Genomic DNA, 17,346 nt, shown 5'->3' with positions numbered 1-17,346 from the left:
GCAGTATTTTGATCCCTGTGGTGTTGACAACTTCTGGGCCACCTTGGGCTTCAGTTTAGTCAGACCAGTGATTTGCCAGAGATGCACCAAATTGCAGGGCATTTTTTCATATTGTCTCTTGGGAAGTTTTCTTTGGTAGGAGGGCCCTGCAATCAGATTCCTAAAGTGCAGGAAGGCAGGGCTTTGTCTAAGCAATGTTAGGTAGTGAATGTTGGCACTCATCTGGTTCCTACAGGCATCCATGTATGTATGCTTGGGTGGGGGTGGAGAGAAATGGCACATGCTAGCTCCTTTTCTCCAGAAGAAGTCTCGGGTGGGGGGGGATTCTGTTCCTCCCAAATAGACTCTAAGTTTAGTAAATAACTCTCCCTCCCATAGGCCCAGGCATTTCCCAAACTGTTGCTTCTATGCTCTATCTCCCATGGTTGTTTGTGGTGCTGTCTCTTTAAGGGGAGAGACTCAGCTTCCTCTTGCCTTTTGGGCTCCTGATAACTGAGCCCACTGATTTTTAAAATTCCCCACTTAAGTCCCACTAGTTGTAAGAATTCACAATATTTGGCCCTTCTAGTTTTCAAAGGCAAATGTTCTGAGGATTTGTCTTCCCCATGTAGGCTTCCTGTGTAAGGAAGTGTCTGTTTCTCTTCCTTCTTTATGATTCTGTCTGCTTCCCTACTTCAGATGATTCCAGAAGTCTATTTAGCTTCTGATTGTGTCTCTGTCCTTGCTACCCTCTTCTTGATCTTTTTGGTTGTGGAGTTTGTTCTACCAGTCTTGAGGTCATTTTCTGAGTTGTTTACACTGATGTGAGTGTTATCTTGTTTTATTTATGGGACAAGGTAAGCTTAAGGTCCTTCCACTCTGCCATCTCCCTAGCCTCCTAGGTCCTGTTTTTGTATCCAGTCAGTACCCTATGTCTTCTGATTGGAGCATTGAGTCCATTTACACTTAAAGTAATTATTGATTAGGAGGTACTATTGCCATTTTGTTATTTACTTTCTGGTTGTTTTTTGGTAGTTCATTTCTGTCACTTTCTTCTTCTCTTGCACTCTTCCCTTTTAGTTTGATGGCTTTCTTCTTTAGTGGTATGCTTTGATTCCTTCCTCTTTATCTTTTGTGTATTGTTGATTTTTGATTTGTGGTTACCATTAGGTTCCTATGAAATATCTAATATGTATTGCACTCTATATTAGTTGATGGTTGTTTAAGGTCAAACGCAATGTAAAAGCACTAAATTTTTACTCCCTCTCCACATTTTATGTATATCTAACGCAGTCTTGTTAGTTGATGGTTTTATAAGGTCAAACACATTGCAAAAGCAGTATAGTTTTACTCCCCTGTCCACATTTTATGTTTATGATGTCATATTTTACATCTCATCATATGATATATCCTTTGACTACTTATGGTAGTACTTCTGTATGTACATTGGTACAGGCTGTGTAGTCACCCCACAGGCCAAGGTCCCAGTGGACCCTGGAGAATAATCACATTCACTGATGCTGGAACAAGGGCATTAAGTGGAAGGTCTGGTGCCAGATGTGTGTTGTGATTTACCATAACCCCTGAAACACTGTTGCTACACAATATGTATGCCTTTACTGCTTTTGTGTTTTAAATTCATCCTAGATTTATTAGGGGATTGCTTTACCTTTATTACATGTTTGATTTTACCTATGAAAGGTTTTCCTTTTACAATTTTCTTATTTCTAGTTATGGTCTTTTCTTTTCACTGAAAGAATTACCCTTAACATTTCTTATAAGGCTGACGTGGTGGTGCTGAGTTCCTTTAACTGTTGTTTGTCTGAGTAACTATTTCTCCTCAGTTCTGAATGATAACCTTGCTGGTTGGTGTACTCTTGGTTGGAGATTTTTTTTTTTTTTATTCAGCACTTTGAATATATCATGCCAGTCTCTTCTGGCCTGCAAACTTTCTGCTGGACAATTAGCTGATAGCCTTATGGGGGCAGGGGAGGGGAGTTTTCCCTTATATGTGACTCTTGCTTTTCTCTTGCTGCTTTTAATATTCTCTCGTCATCATTACTTTTTTCTGTTATTTTAATTATTAAGTGTCATGGTGTGGACTTACTTGGCTTCACCTGGGCTCATTGAATCCTGGACCTGGATGCCTGTTTCTTTCCCCAGTTAGGGAAGTTTTCAGCTATTATTTCTTGAATTAAAATTTCTTTAAAAAATTTTTTAATGTTTTATTTATTTTTGAGACAGAGAGAGACAGAACATGAGTGGGGAGGGGCAGAGAGAGAGGGAGACATGGAATCAGAAGCAAGCTCCAGGCTCTGAGCTGTCAGCATAGAGCCCATTGCAGGGCTTGAACCCACGAACATGAGATGATGACCTGAGCTGAAGTTGGAGGCTTAACCGACTGAGCCACCCAGGTGCCCCTCTTCAATTAAAATTTCTGCCCCCTTGTTTCTCTTTCCTTTGTCTGGAATCCTTACAATATGAATGTCACTATGTTTGATGATGTTGCAGAGGTCCCTTAACCTGTTCTCATTTTTCATTCCATTTTTTTTCTGTTTAGCTAGGTTTCTTTTCATTACTCTGTCTTACAAATCACAGATCCATTCTTCTGTAACCTCTAATCTGTTGATTCCCTCTAGTATATTTTTCATTTCAGTTGTATTCTTCATCTCTGACTAGTTCTTTTTTACATTTTGTATCTCCTGTTGGAGTTCTCACTGAGTTTATCTATTCTTTTCTCAAGTTGGGGGAGTATCTTTATGGTCATTACTTTGAACTGTATATCTGGCATATTGCTTACCTCAATTTCATTTAGTTTTTTCCTGTGATTTTTGTGTTTTCTTCATTTGGCATGTATTCCTCTGTCTTCTCATTTTGCCTAATCCTCTGTGTTTATTTCTGTGTATTAGGTAGGTAGTTATGTCTCTGATCTTGAAAATAGTGGCCTGGTATAGAAGAGGTCCCGTAATGCCCTATAATGCAACCTCCCTTGTTCACCAAGACCAGGTGCTCCAGAGATAGCTCATCGGTATGCTGTATGCACCCTCTCTTTGGACATGCTGGTGGTTTGGACTGGCCCTCAGCTCAGCTGGATGCAATGATCTTTGCTTATTATGGGCACACTGGGCAAGGCTTGACTACTGAAATGTTGAGAGGCCTAGATATAGACTCTGTAGGCTTCCTGGTGGGGAGGACTGGAAGTCAGCCTAGCTGTATACACGTAGCTCCTGGGACAACTGTAGTACATCAAAGGGCAGGGCTTTATCCCTACACAGCAAGCTAGGAGGCTCAGCAACAGGAAATTCAAGCATACTGTTGTAAGGGATTATTTCCCCTGCTGCCAGGGTAGGTGTCACTTTGGAATGGTGCCATCCCTCCAAGGCTGTCTGTCAGGTCTGGGGGGCGGCAACTGCTTTGGAGGAGCCCACCTGTCCCGGTGGGCTTTTTGGGCGGGGTAGTTCTGCAGGGAAACACCCAAGTGGGGCACTGAGGTGCTAGCAAGTTAAATAGTGTTAGACCTAGTTCCTGCAAGGGTCCAGATAGACATAGACATATAGACATATAGACATGGATGTAGGCATACATGCTAGGGTTAGAGAAGGTCAAGAAAAATGGTGCCTGCCTGCACTTGTTTTCCTGGAGAAATCTCCTGTAGATCCCTGTCCTTCAGCACAGATCCTAAGATTAATCAAATCTCCTTCATGATTTATACTCCAGGTGGTTTTCAATCTGCTGTGCCATGCTGTGTCTCAGGCCAAGTTATTTAGTGTGGTGGCCCTTTAAAGGTAGGGACTTGGTTTCCTATAATACTTGGGATCTCCTGGATTTAAGCCATGCTGATTTTCAATCCAGATGTCACAGGGATTCATCTTCCCAGTGCAGATATGGGGTTTGATTCCCTTGTGCCTCTATGCTTGCCATATCATTCCCATTTGTGGTTAGTTGTACTGGGTTTGGTTCCTGATCATGTCTCTGTCCCTCCTACCGTCTTTTTGACTAGTTGTGGAAGGTCTGTTCTGTCAATCTCCATGTCATTTTCAGAGTTAGTTTTAATAGTGGTTGCTGCATTATGTCTATGAAACTAGGTGAGCTCAGGATCTTTCTACTCTGCCATTTTTCTTAGATTTCCCTATGTATCTTATTTACAAAGCATTTTGTCTGATGTTGGTGACAGAAAACTAATCTTGACTGAATAGAATCTGTTGCTAAGACTGTCACTAAGCAAAGTCTTCTACTGTAGCATGTTGCAAATTCTGGAGTCTTTGGAATACTGTGGCCCATTTCAAAAATTCGTGGTTTCCCCAGTGAGGGCTTGCATAGGGCCCATCTCCTTAAGGGCCTCCGGGCTCCATTTTAAAACCCAGCCTGCCATGAACAATCCCGTTTTATTTCATCTTTTACATATTGATAAGAGGCAAGCTTATCCAACCCTGACATGGAAAATGTGTAAGACTAGGATTCAAGTGCTTTGGAGAAATTCTATCTTCCCCTGGGCACAGTGTCTTTTTACCCTTACACTGATCAAGAAAGAGCACATGTGGGTCTGGGGATCATAGCAGCAAGCCATGTTTCAGAAGGCAAAAATACTCGAGAAGCAGATTAAAACTCTGGGCATTCCCCAAGCAGGGTCACCCTCTTAGATGTATCCATGACTCTGAAAAATACGGGTTAGGTATTGTGACAGAGACAACAGAAGGAGAAGAGTACCCTTAGGATTTTAGTCCTGGCTTTGGAAGGGGGAAAAACCTGATACATCAATAGAGCAATAGCTGCTAGCAGTGTGCATTTCTCCAGTAGAGCTACTCAGGAAGGAACAAGTGAGAAGTTCTCTTCCAACCAATGTGTGGGTTGAGAATATATTTCATCTGCTCACCTCTCCCATGACCCAAACCCTGCTTTGACTATGTGACATGCATATTTGTAGCAGAGGAGCACCATGGTGCTAGCTTAGAGGTAGAAATGCTAGTGCTATTAGTTACTGTAAATGCCCACACACCTATTCCTAACATGGCCCCTGCAGCCTTTAGAGAGGGAATAGGGGAAATTACAACCCATGTCTACAAATTGATTCAGTTGAGGAACCTGCCCATATGGACTGCCTAATACTGACACGATCTACGTGGAAACCAGAATGGACCACAGCAGCCAGTGGGCTGAAGTCAGAACTGTTTGGCTGATGATCACTCATGAGTTCTTGCTGTTAACCCTTTTCACTGACAGTTGGGCTAAGTGATTAACCCTATGGTTTGGACACTGGGAAGCTATGGATGGATGGATTGTGATTAAGCCCTTGTGGAGGCATGATAAATGGAAAGACATTTGAGCTGGCCTGTGAGAGCCCAAGGCAGTCCTCACTCCCTTGCATGTCCTGTCTCATAAGGCACTGACACTCACTGGCAATCAGGAAACTGATGCCCTCGCGCAAGTATGAGCCCTAGCAATTGACATTTCAATAATATAGCAGATACAGACACATAGAAAGTGTGTACCATAGCAGCTGGGTGGGATGGCATGTTACTAAGGATGCCAGATTACCCTTGAAATACAGTGACTTGGTTAATGGACTAATAACACATCCTGTGTGTTCTATTGATATTCAAGGTAACTATCAAAAGGGTCTGAGTCCATCTACCTGAGTTCCCAACTGGTGAGGGATTGATAGGTTATATTGGCTATCTTCCTCTAAGTGAGGGTCCTAAATATGTGGTTTGTGTGCACATTGTATCTGGCCTAATCAAAGCCTTCCCTGTTGTCATATAAACCAGGCTGCCACTATTAGATTAGAGAAGCTGAATATCATGTATGGATATTTTCATCAAATAGACAGTGATCAGGGGCATGTTTCAAAGGTCATTAGATTTAAGACTGGGCATTCTTTCCTTTCTGCTGAGATTTTGCCTCAGAACTATTTCACCATATGAATGGAGGATGGGAAGGGTTGGAGAAGAGTGGAAAAAATAGATGGAAAATAAGCAAAAGGAATGCTAAAGCCATGAAACTCCACTTGCTAATCTCTTTTTATTCTATCACATGAAGAAAATATAGAACCTCTTTATTTGTGACGGTAGTTAAAGACTGTTTAAAGTTTAGACACCTTCTTTATTTCAATATAACTAAGCCATTTTTGTATCCTCTAATATGGTGTATTGGGAGACCATATAACCAGGTCATGGCATATAAAGTGTACAATCTTATTGAGTAAGATTTGGGGCAGTCTGTAACAGGATCCCAAATCAAACTATTTTATAAGAATAAGAAAAAATTAAGCCTAGTTGAGAGTCCAAAATCAGAGTGGGCCCCAGACAAAGTATAATCAATGTTCTAGCCACCTTCCTCTACTATACTCTTAGGTCTGCCTTTCCCTGTGTGTTCTCCTCAGGCTGACTGTTCTACTGATGGCCAACATGATTAAAGGCAACAGAAAAGTCTTAGCACATCCAACACTAGACAGGAAAAAACCTCTCCTCTACCCATGAAATAAAAATTTTTCCAAGAGTTTAAATTTAAATGAGCCTTGTTAGGTCTAATTGCCATAACTGGACCATAGGAATGCCATGCCTTGATTGGTTCAAGACTGACTTCTTGAGCCAATTGTTAGCAAGTAGGATGAGATTCCCAAGGCAAGTTTTGAATCTAGGCATTAATCGAGATTAAGCTCTGGAGCTGGAAATTGCTTCTCTGGATTAACTTGAACAGTGTGGAGTTGGGGTATATTTCTACAGCAAAGGAGCGCTTTCTTAGGGGGAAAAGAAAAATTAATCCTTGGTAACCAATCATTGTGTTCACTATTTGAATAAACTGAGGGTCTATTCAAGGGTTAGATTGAGCCTCAGGAATGGTGACGGTATAAAAAGAATACCCTAAAGACTTACTTGGCCTGTCAGAAACCCATTCCTACCTAACCCAGATTATTAAAATATGAAAACTTTTAAAAAAATCTGAAATGCCATGTTAAGCTCATGCAGCTTGGCCCAAACCCAACAATAAATCCATACAATCAAAGGCCAATTCCAGACACTCCCTGCTTCTATCAGCATACAGTCTGTTGCCATGGCCATTATGATATTACATACTGTAAGCTGTCACTTGAGAACAAGATCTAGAAAACTAAAGGTTCGGGGATAGGAAAGGGAAATTCATTGTGGTAATGAGATCAGATGAAATTATAACTTGGGTATGAAAACTATGAAAAGCACTATTGTAAAAAAGAGAGGATCTTGTAAGACTAGTATTTTATCTTTCCAAATGGTTTTGAGATAGCCTTGGACATTAAAACTTAAAATAGGACAATTATAAAACAACTAGGGGGGCACCTGGATGGCTCAGTCAGTTAAGTGTCTGACACTTGATTTTGGCTCCAGTCATGACCCACAGTTTGTGGGTTTGAGCCCTGTGTGGGACTCTGTGCTGATAGTGGAAGCAAAGCCTGCTTAGGATTCTCTCTTCCCCTTTATCTGCCCTGCACTCTACCTTGCTCTCAAAATAGACTTAAAAAAAAAAAACTAGGAGGAGAAGGATGGAAGAATGAAGGGAAATGGTAGAGTAAGTGAGAGAGAAATAATAATAGCCATTTCTCTTAACTTTCAGATTTTTAAAATTCTGAATTCTGGCAAAATTTCTTGGCTTCTAGCCTGGTACATTGCTCTCAGCAGTGGCCTTTCCACTATATAGCCAATGTATTGAGTTTTTCACGCTAACATTTTATTCCCAAGATGTGAAATTCTTTGTAATGAATGCAGCATTCACCAGCTTTTTGAGAATACTGGTCATACTTCTGAAGTTCTCTTAATTTTAATTCTTTTCCTTAGTATCTTTAATTTTTGTGCCTCTGATTTATAGTCATGGTTTCTCTCCAATGTTGGGTGATATTTGTTTGTATACCTTAGTATTGAAATTTCATCATTAACCTGTTGTGTTTAGTGTATAACTTGCTTGAAGAAACAGGTCAGGATACTGGGTTTGGGAGATAGTTGAGTCTAAGTGTACGGGAGATGGTGAGACATGCTTGTAGGCAGGCAGCGTTAGTAGCTAATAATGATCTGGGCACAGAGTATCCTTTTTCCTCTGGGTGTTAAGAAACTGAAGACTTTGCTCTGTGCCTGCAATTCAGATATCCTTAGTCTCTGTCCTAGAGTAGGAGAAATTATGTTTTGTTCTCTGCCTGATTCAAGGAGGGAGAGTCAAAATGCCTACTTACTGTAAGTTGCCTCAGGATCCCATACAATGTAGGTTCAAACTCTGCCTTGTTCAGAGCATCCTTGAAACCATTCTGCATTTTCATCAATATTCTCCATCATGTATTTTGGATAATGAATCCATTTTTTATCTGGATACTGTGTCTCCCATTTTTCAAGAATTTATCTTTATTGCTGGTCCCCAGAGTACACTATTTGTTTTCTAGTGGAATTATACATTTATTAAATCTGTCTTATATCATTTTTAGAGTTTAAGGCAAGAGGAGGGAGCTACATGCAGCAGATATTCTGCCACTTTAAAGTAAAGGTATTTATTCTCAAATGTCTTCGCAGTAATATGAAAAATACAGAACTAAAGAGTTGTGGAAATTCTTTCAAACATACCATTCTATGAGAATCAGATCAATATCCCTTTTTGTTTTCATCTATTTTTGCAATTACCACCTGTGATTGGCTATGATAAGGCCTGCAGTAGGCTGTATGATGTATTGAGAAGAGAGCTTGAATGTGTGAACTATGCAGCTAGAATCTTCTTATGTGGTTAATAAACCTTTGTGTTGATGTGGTTCCCTTTCCTAGCCTAACGGTCTAACAACATTGTCACAGCTCATTGTAGGCTTCTATGTCTTGAAAGACTTGCCGTTGTTCCTTGTGGATTGTCAAGACCATGAACTTTGTAACTATGGAGGCTCTAAAGACCCTTATGACAATTTAATAGATGGATGTTGTCTCCTTTCAGCATGTCAGGACACAGAGGCTCAGCAACGTGAAGTTGTTCAAACTCACAGAGCTAATTATACAGTTGAATGCTGAACTTGCTGGCCCAAAGTCTGCTTTGCTAAGCCTAAGTTCAATGCCATACTTAGTTAAGCATACTTTATGTTGGCCCCAGCCAGTGTGATATAGCCTCACAGCCAATGATGTATTACTAGTCGTCACATAAGATCTGAATTTTCTGTAGTGCCTTGCGCATGTGTTAGAAACTTAAAAGGCATTTGTTTAAAAAGCTTAGATTCTGATGGTGAGTCAACTGGTTTTCAAGGCTGGTAAAAATATTCTGCAAAGATGTATAAATTAACCTTTGTCCAGAGAAAATAAGACCATAACCTGGTCACATGAGAGAATGATGCCGCACATTTTTATTGATAATCATATCAGGCAATAGCAAGACCCAGACCCTGGACTATCTAGTATGTTATTTAAAGTTGGGTCTAATGCTCAGTGTAGGAAGCTTTATTCCACAGTCTTATTAGTGGTTTCTCAGAAGTATGTTCTCTGAGCATGTGTATAATGTGTGTTTTCCAGTTTGTCTTGGTCATATACGTATATTACAACTTCCCTCACTAACATATACACTAATGTATGTGTTACTATAGAGGTCAAATTTTTCACTCTACAGTACTTCCCCCCCTTAGCGTATTTCTTCCTGAGGACTGGTTTAACAATGTTGGATTTAATTTTAATCTATATGAATTATAACAAATGAAAGTGTTATTTTTAAATATTCTTAAATACCATTCTAAATTTTTAATGACATTATAGTGGAGAATTGTGTGAATGGAGGAACCTGAATATTAAATATAAAACAAGGGCGTGTTTTTAAATATGCTCATAATGAGGGATTTAAGATAATGAATCATCTGGATTGCCATCATACAGGAACATTATGATACTTAGCAATTGACTGTTAGAAATCTACTCAGTTTAGGAACAACATTTTGAAGGAAAAAACATTGAGATTAAATAATTTATTACCATTGCTAAGATGAACACATATACTGGATACTCGATTTTATGCAGAACTTTAAAAAAATAGTTTTAATACAGTATCAAAATTTTCACAATTATTTTGTCCAAAGACCAGTGTTCCTTGTATTAGCTTCTGCAGTCTCTACTGCAGGCACAAAAACTTGTTTTAAATGTCTTCAGAGCGTAGGAATACAACAATTTAAGGATGAAAGCTTTTCTACGAGACAAGGTGTAAATATAGCAAGCAATTTTCTTTTACAGAGAAATAATATTTCAAAAGAAAGATAAGCTTAACTGGTAACCCAATTACACTTATTAGATAATTCTATAGTAAATTAATTCATAAATATTTTCCGAAAACAGGGTTGTTTCTTCATCATAGTAACATTTTAAAAAGTATAACAAAATTCCTTCACATTCGCTCACCAATGACAATTAATACACTATAATGAGTCCATTATAAAAACAACAGCAATGATGAATATCTGCTATAAATCCAATCTGAGTAATTTAGAAGAACTCTAAAAACTGGGAATTGTTGCATTCCTACTTTTATAATCTTAAACTACAATAAAAACTTAGCATTCTGCCACAGGCCTCTTGCACATTCATACAAGAAACTATCATTGCATTTGAAAAAAACACAAAATACCTATCATAGCATTTCCAATACACACAATCTAATATTATGTATATATATATGTGTGTGTGTGTGTGTATACCAAAAATAAGAAACTAAGCAAAGCTAGCACACCTCTTTTTCAAACCTCAAGCAATCTGAACAAGAGCTTTTAGCCTCAGTAATGAAGGACATGCGTCAGTTTCATAAAACGTTAGCTTCTGTAGGCAAAGAAAGCTTTTTCATAAATGCAGTGCAACATTTTAAAGTTTACATAAAGTTTATTAAATATAACAACAGATCTAGAAACTAAATTGTAGAAATTGACATCTCACAGCTGGAAACACTTAGAAAATTTATGTTTGCTTGTTCTTTAATTGGAATTAATATTAACATCAATGGATACATTGAATGAATATGGAAGTGGCTATGCCCCCAAGATGTGTCCTCATGAATATAGCAAGATTAAAAGAAAAGCTTTATTTATCTTGATCATCACTTGAAATAAATGGTACTCTCTCATAAGCACTCTACAAAAATCTACCCTTTTGGCTGGTAAAGAGAATTTATGTGGTAGTTTTAGCACCTCAAAAGTCAAAACAATATCCCAGAAATCTAATCTTGCCTTATGTCCAAATTTATTATGCATCAGGAACTTATAATTTGTTGACTATAATACAAGAAATAGGTGCTCCACTCTTAAATTTGGAAAGCTGGAAGCCACCTCTCCCTCAACACAACATGGGAGAAAATTCCCACCATTCTGTGCAATGAGTCAACTCTGTGAAAACCACTGAGGCCCTACTGGACCCTTCCAATTTTAGATCTGAAGAGTCAAAAACACTTTAATTCTAATGAAAATTTGGTACCAAAATGGTGATTTTCAAAGCTGTTTGAAGTTAACTTGAGATGGACTACTGTGGACATGAAAACTAGAGACATGAAATACATCATCAGTAATACTGAAGGTGTCAGAGGGAAAATGTGCAATGTAGAATCATTCTGTTATTCAGAGAGTCCGGGTTTGTAGGAACCCACTTTTTTCTTCTTTTATCTCTCTCTGGCAGTGGTGGTCTCCAGTTTGGAAGAAGGCCTTTCACATTGGTCCCTTGTACTGGTTTCCAGACAAATGTTGCCTAATTCCAGGACAGGAACCGGCAGCATCTCCAAGCTTCCTCCACACAACCTTAAAAAGGTAAAAATAAATAAGTAAAAATAAACATCTTAATGGCCTCTTCCACAAAGAGATCTGTGGTTTTTAAAGGGGCATCTATGAGCAGGGCAAAGAGGATTGTGAAGACAAGAGACAAAATATCCCCATGAATGAGCTCAAACATGATGAAATGTGATGGAAGTTTCTAAATCACAGGAGTTACTCACTAGAGGAAACAACAATGCTTTGTAACCGATTAGCGTCAAAATTATAGAGTGATGTGCCAACTGCCCTGAGTGGTCCTCAACTCGGGCTGTATACTATGCACAGAACAGCCTTTAATAGTAACTCCAACTCTGATGGATTGCACGGTAAAGGGGAGGCATGGTCCTAGGTATTTTTTAAGGCTCCCTATATAATTCTGTATAGCCAGAATTAAGAACATGTGAACAAAATTATCCTGGTTCTCCTATACATCTTGAAAACAAGGGATACCAAAATATTTATTCCACTAAGGAAAAGGAGAGTTTTTGTTCTTAAACTATTTAAGTTCTAAGCTAGCAGACTTAGGGCCACTAGTAAATTTCCCTAGCTTTCCCTACAGAGCAGGGGCAACAGTTCTAAATCTTAGCTACCAAACAGCATGATCTCTCAGATTATCAAAGCAGAGAGCAACCAAATGTGGGAAAAATACAAGAATGAATTCAAGAATCACCAAAATAGATACAATATGTAAAAAACTGGGCCATTTTAGAGGGAAAGTTGCAAAAGGTGAGGTTAAGAATAATATAAAGTAAAACCAATGAATTAATCAGTGACACACTAATATGCTAATGTGAACTGGAAAATGCACATACACCCCCACACCCAACAACAGTAATCCTCCTTCTGTTTCACAATAAGGATTATTTTCAGATTGATTTGCTCCCTAAAAATTTGCTCTAACAACAGTTGGCTCATTAATTATTGATAGTTTTGTTTTTGCATTTTGAAAAAATAGGATACCCTATAAAAATCTAATACTATTCATAGTAATATATAGGAAAATAGGATTCTGTCTACCTTCATTTCTAAGCCAATGAAACCATTAGTCTCTTTTAGTGGACACTGCTATGTGGTAGAAATAACCTGTTCTATTTGAAGAGTTGTACTGGTGGTCTTTAAATATTAGAAAAGGAATGCTCTAGCAACGGATGGCTCAAGCAGTCCACAAGAGAGGTAAGAAAGTCTCATTTCTCAATAAATAGACTAAAAAAATGCACACACTGAATCAGGGAGCCAAAGGACGCTATGGACCTTGCCTTTCTAGCCCTTACATGGTATATACAGCTACAGCTGCCCAAAACGTTTTCAATGTCTTGTTGAGAAACTGAGGATTGACTCAAAGACCTCAAAAGAGCATAGACACAAAGCATCAGAGGGTTACAACTCCAAAGTGCAAACCCTCTTCAGGTACTCAAATGTGGAATACCATGGGCCTTAACAGTGAAATTACTATGTGGTGAAAGAAGGCAAAACTCTGAAATGAGCCAACGATACTAAGGTAGACACAGAGTAGTGACTTACTGACTAAAAGAACAGAGTTAGGTGGGTTTCTGAGTTAGCTAGTCAAGTAGTTCAGCTGTTCTCAGGGAATTTACAAGAGCCAGACAGACATAAATAATACAAAAAGATAAATATACTGCACTGTAAGAAACAGTGAATCTACTTTTGTGGCACAGTTTGGGAAGAGAGTAAAAGCATTTCTTACTAATCAACATGTGATGCTAATAGTCACTTCATTTTATAGGTGTTTACAACTGATCTATGAAAATATTTCAGAATTCTCCAGTATGCACTGAGTTGTATGTTCATATAGTTTATAATGGTGCACAAATATTCTAAATTAATACTTTTTTCTCTTGGCTTTTAAATACTTTCCAAATATGAGTGCTAATTATCAGATTTGGGCTCACTTGGATTTTTTTCTTCAAATTTTGGGACTCCAAGACAAAACTAGACAAGTAAAAACTTTTAGAAGGGCCAGCTTTTGGCTTCCTGAAAATATCTCTTACAGAGAAAAACACTACCATTGCATATGGTCTTTTGAAGCATTTTTGGAAATCTAGGCAAACGAAAAGATCAACACACACTAGTCAAGACCCATCCCATTAGTATGTCTCTTGTGTGATTAAGAAATGAATTTTCTAGTCCAGAAGTCTTGTATCTAAGACAAAAAGGCAGGAAAGAAGCAATCCTCACATGTGTTTTTACAGAAATCCAGGCATTGTGCAAAAAGGAGAAGGTCCCCTCTGGAAGATGCCTTGCTTTTAGAAGTCCCCAGATTCACCACACTTAGGAAAGGGCTGATTGCTAGGACTCAGAGGTGATTGGGGTACAGTCTTGACTTCATTAGAGAACAATTTGACGAAGCAACATTATTTTGGAAATTTAGTTCTTTCAAACCATAAAGTGCAAGTGAGGAGATGGTACCCAGGGGTTCCTATATTCAAATTCCCCAGGGGGTAGGGTGAAAACAAGACATCTGAATTACAAAGGACACCCACTGTACTCTTTGGAGAATCACTGTGGGGTGATCTTCTCTGGTCTGTTTTGGTTCTACTACACTTCCTAATGTCTGAACTTTATTTCTCATTCCATATTTAACAGATGGGAAGCAACAGGTATTTTTAGGGTGTGTAGCTTAATTTTTTTAATTATAAAGGAAATATTCAAATGTAAAACTGGGAGAATAGGCTGAAAAGCTACAGAAGGTGAAGAGTGGTGGGAAATTATGACTTCTAGAACTAATGACCTTTTGAAATGGACAAAAACAGATATGTAGGGGAAAAAGAGCAGGAAACTAAAGCTGTGGCCCAACCACACATAAAATGCCCACGGGACTTAAAGCATTTACTGGATTCCAAGAACTTCTCAACGAGGTGGATATATGAGCATATCTGGTCCTAATAAGCTTAAAGGTAATTCTAAGTTATTTTGATATCCTAATGGACAAAGAATAGGAGGATAAGAGTACAATATAGACCTTGTTAAAATCAGTGCTTAATATAATCTATGATTTTCTTTTTAACAAGTGGCTTCCTCTATAATAGTCTATTTAGCTTTTTAACAACTCCACCAATTATATTCTTGATTAAATGATATATCCATGCATATAACTCAAAATTTAGTCAGGGACTAATAATAAAATCCAAATCACATTCTTGATTAGGAATGCATCATGAAAATAGCACCTCAATTCTTTGTTTCTCTAATTTCACAGGTTTATATATGTCTAGCTCAAGTTCATATTTATTTCCTTTTATAAATTTCTTTTATCAACACTGAAAGGTAAAGCTACTACTTTGCATGACATGAAGTGCACATATCCTATGAAGAACCAAGCAAATGTTACCTATTAAGATGATTTTCCCCCAAGTATAGCTATAAATAAGTCTGAAGAAGACTGCGTTTTATCACAGGCTTTTCAACTGATTTTTTGGTACCTCTTAAAAGTATGAAACAGAAACCCATTTATCAAAACTAACAACACAATATCTTTGACAATAAATTATGTAAAAAAGTTCCTAGATCTTTCTGGAATACAGAATTGGCTGATTATTGGTTATCTGAATATTTTAGGACTATGTTAATAAAACCACAATAAAATATACTAAAGATACAAACAAGGGGAATTGGTTTTACATTCATATAAAGGCATTTGGCCAGCATTATAAAAAGTAGGTATTCATCAAGTGGTAACTAAGCTGCAAGGGGCTTTCAACACAGAATACACAATAAAGCACATTAAACTTACATTGCACATTTCTCTGACTATAGCTTTTTCTGTCTCACTAAGGTCATTTTCATACTCTTTACCCTGTTGGCGATCTATAGTTTCCTGAACATCCAAGACCTGGATATGTTGAAAAAGAAAAGCAAATTTCACATGGGGAAAAAATGGTTAGTTATGAATTAAACCATCAAGGAGCTCCACTTTGCAAAACCTTTTGGTTTTCTCCGTGCCTGCATATCAGAGTGGATTAGTGTATGGCAAAATCTTTTAAAGTAGTGGATTGTTCTGAAACCTACTAGGAATCAATTCTGCTTGATTTTCAAAAGGCCTTTAAAAGCGAACAGTCAATTGAATTCACTAATATCTTTAATTAGATGCATTTAGTTAATTGGGTAATTAAGATGACTGTCAACCATTTGGAGAAAGTAATTCTTGCTCTATTATAAAGATGAGCAATATAATTAATTAAATGCCAAATAATCCAAATGATATGTAGACATGGCCTATAGAAAAGAAGACTAAAGGAGATGGTAGTGACAGGTGAGACTGGTCAGAACGCAGGAATATGTACATAAGAACTCGGGGTAACATGAGCACTACTAATGTCACCGTTCTTCTCTGGACATGTTCCCAGGGAGGAGAAAAGGACTATGGAGATGGTGCTTGGATAATATCAAAGGGAAAAACTGGCTCCTTGTAGTGGAAATATTTGAGCAACACTTTCAGTATTTTTCATTGGAGCAAAGTGTTGGGATGAGATGCTTTTAAGCAATCATAGAGGCCTGATATTCCACTTCTCTAAATTATCTCTAAATGGATTCAAAATAATATTTCTTGAAATATGCCTGTAGAATTTTCATGCCACACTTTCTATAGGTCAAAAGGGGAGAAAACTTTGGTTTTGAGTGTTGTCTGTTATTTTTTTCTGTAACAGTTCATGAGCCAAAGCACTAATGTAGCAAAAAGACCCCCCAAAATGAAAAAAAATGCTTTTTCTAAAAGCTCCTCTAAGCATCCCACCGGACTGTGACGTTGCTAACCTCCTTGGTCAGTGCTGATGGCCACAGCTAAAGGTTATCACCTGAGAATTGGCACTGATGAACAGTTGAGCCAAAATAAATGACTTAAACATGAAGTGGGCCCTTCATGTCAAGTTCATACTTACGGAGTCATATGGATTATTTACTAGTGTTCAATCCTGAAATAATCTAATAAGCTACTCCCTTGTTGACTCAAAATGTCTAGCCATCATTACTATGTAGGTACTTTAGAGGAGGAGATCACGGTAGTAAATGAAAGGCTTATCCTGGTAGTCAGTCAGTTCACATTCTTTATATACTTACAGGAAATCACTGACTATGCTCAGTGAATATTCATAGAAAACTTAATTCCTGGAACAAGCTCATTTGCCTACAAATTCAATTTCTAATGCACCTCAGAAAAGCGTACTTCAAATCTGTTAATTTCTACTAAATGAAGTGAAGCTCCAATTAATAGTTAGCATGAATTTTAAAGCAAGATAAATGTGGTGTTATTACAAGTAGGCTAATTTCTCACGCTGATTTACAGCACTTTCCTCTCAAACCACGACCACAGAGTTTATTAAAGCCTAGAGATTTTTTTTTTGGCTACGTATCAGAGGATGAGAAACTGAGCCATTGTTCTAATTAATCCTTTCACAACAGAAAAATTTTATGATTAAATCAGCTCTAGATCTGTGTGCTTTTAAACATGTTGGATGGTTACATTTCTTCTTTTGCACTGTGATATCCCTAAGATGGATTTCCCACAGGCATTATTTCCCATAGGCACATATTTCTGTTTCACGACACAGTTAACTCACGGAAGCAAACATATTCTGTATTCAAGAGCCTCC

At 38.0% G+C, this 17,346-nt stretch overlaps 1 protein-coding gene across 6 annotated transcripts in view; it reads right to left on the bottom strand.

Annotated features, from left to right (window-relative positions):
• Positions 1 to 9,907: 9,907 nt before the first annotated feature.
• The window catches only part of CCDC85A (coiled-coil domain containing 85A), a 195,019-nt gene continuing 187,580 nt past the window's right edge, over positions 9,908 to 17,346 (bottom strand). For 4 of the 6 annotated variants that reach the window (XM_029937399.1, XM_029937401.1, XM_029937403.1 and 1 more), the window contains one exon: positions 9,908 to 11,728. In XM_029937399.1, the coding sequence (XP_029793259.1) occupies positions 11,639 to 11,728 (90 nt within the window). In that variant the 3' untranslated portion in view covers positions 9,908 to 11,638. Of the gene's footprint in view, positions 11,729 to 15,491; positions 15,591 to 17,346 lie in introns of all 6 variants that reach the window. The other 2 variants (XM_029937398.1, XM_029937400.1) reach the window with 1 other exon arrangement.

The sequence above is a fragment of the Suricata suricatta genome, chromosome 4 (assembly GCF_006229205.1).
Source record: "Suricata suricatta isolate VVHF042 chromosome 4, meerkat_22Aug2017_6uvM2_HiC, whole genome shotgun sequence".
In the NCBI taxonomy this organism is placed as follows: domain Eukaryota; kingdom Metazoa; phylum Chordata; class Mammalia; order Carnivora; family Herpestidae; genus Suricata; species Suricata suricatta.
The sequence above is the reverse complement of the archived record's forward strand: the minus strand, read 5'-3'. Positions and strand labels throughout refer to the sequence as shown.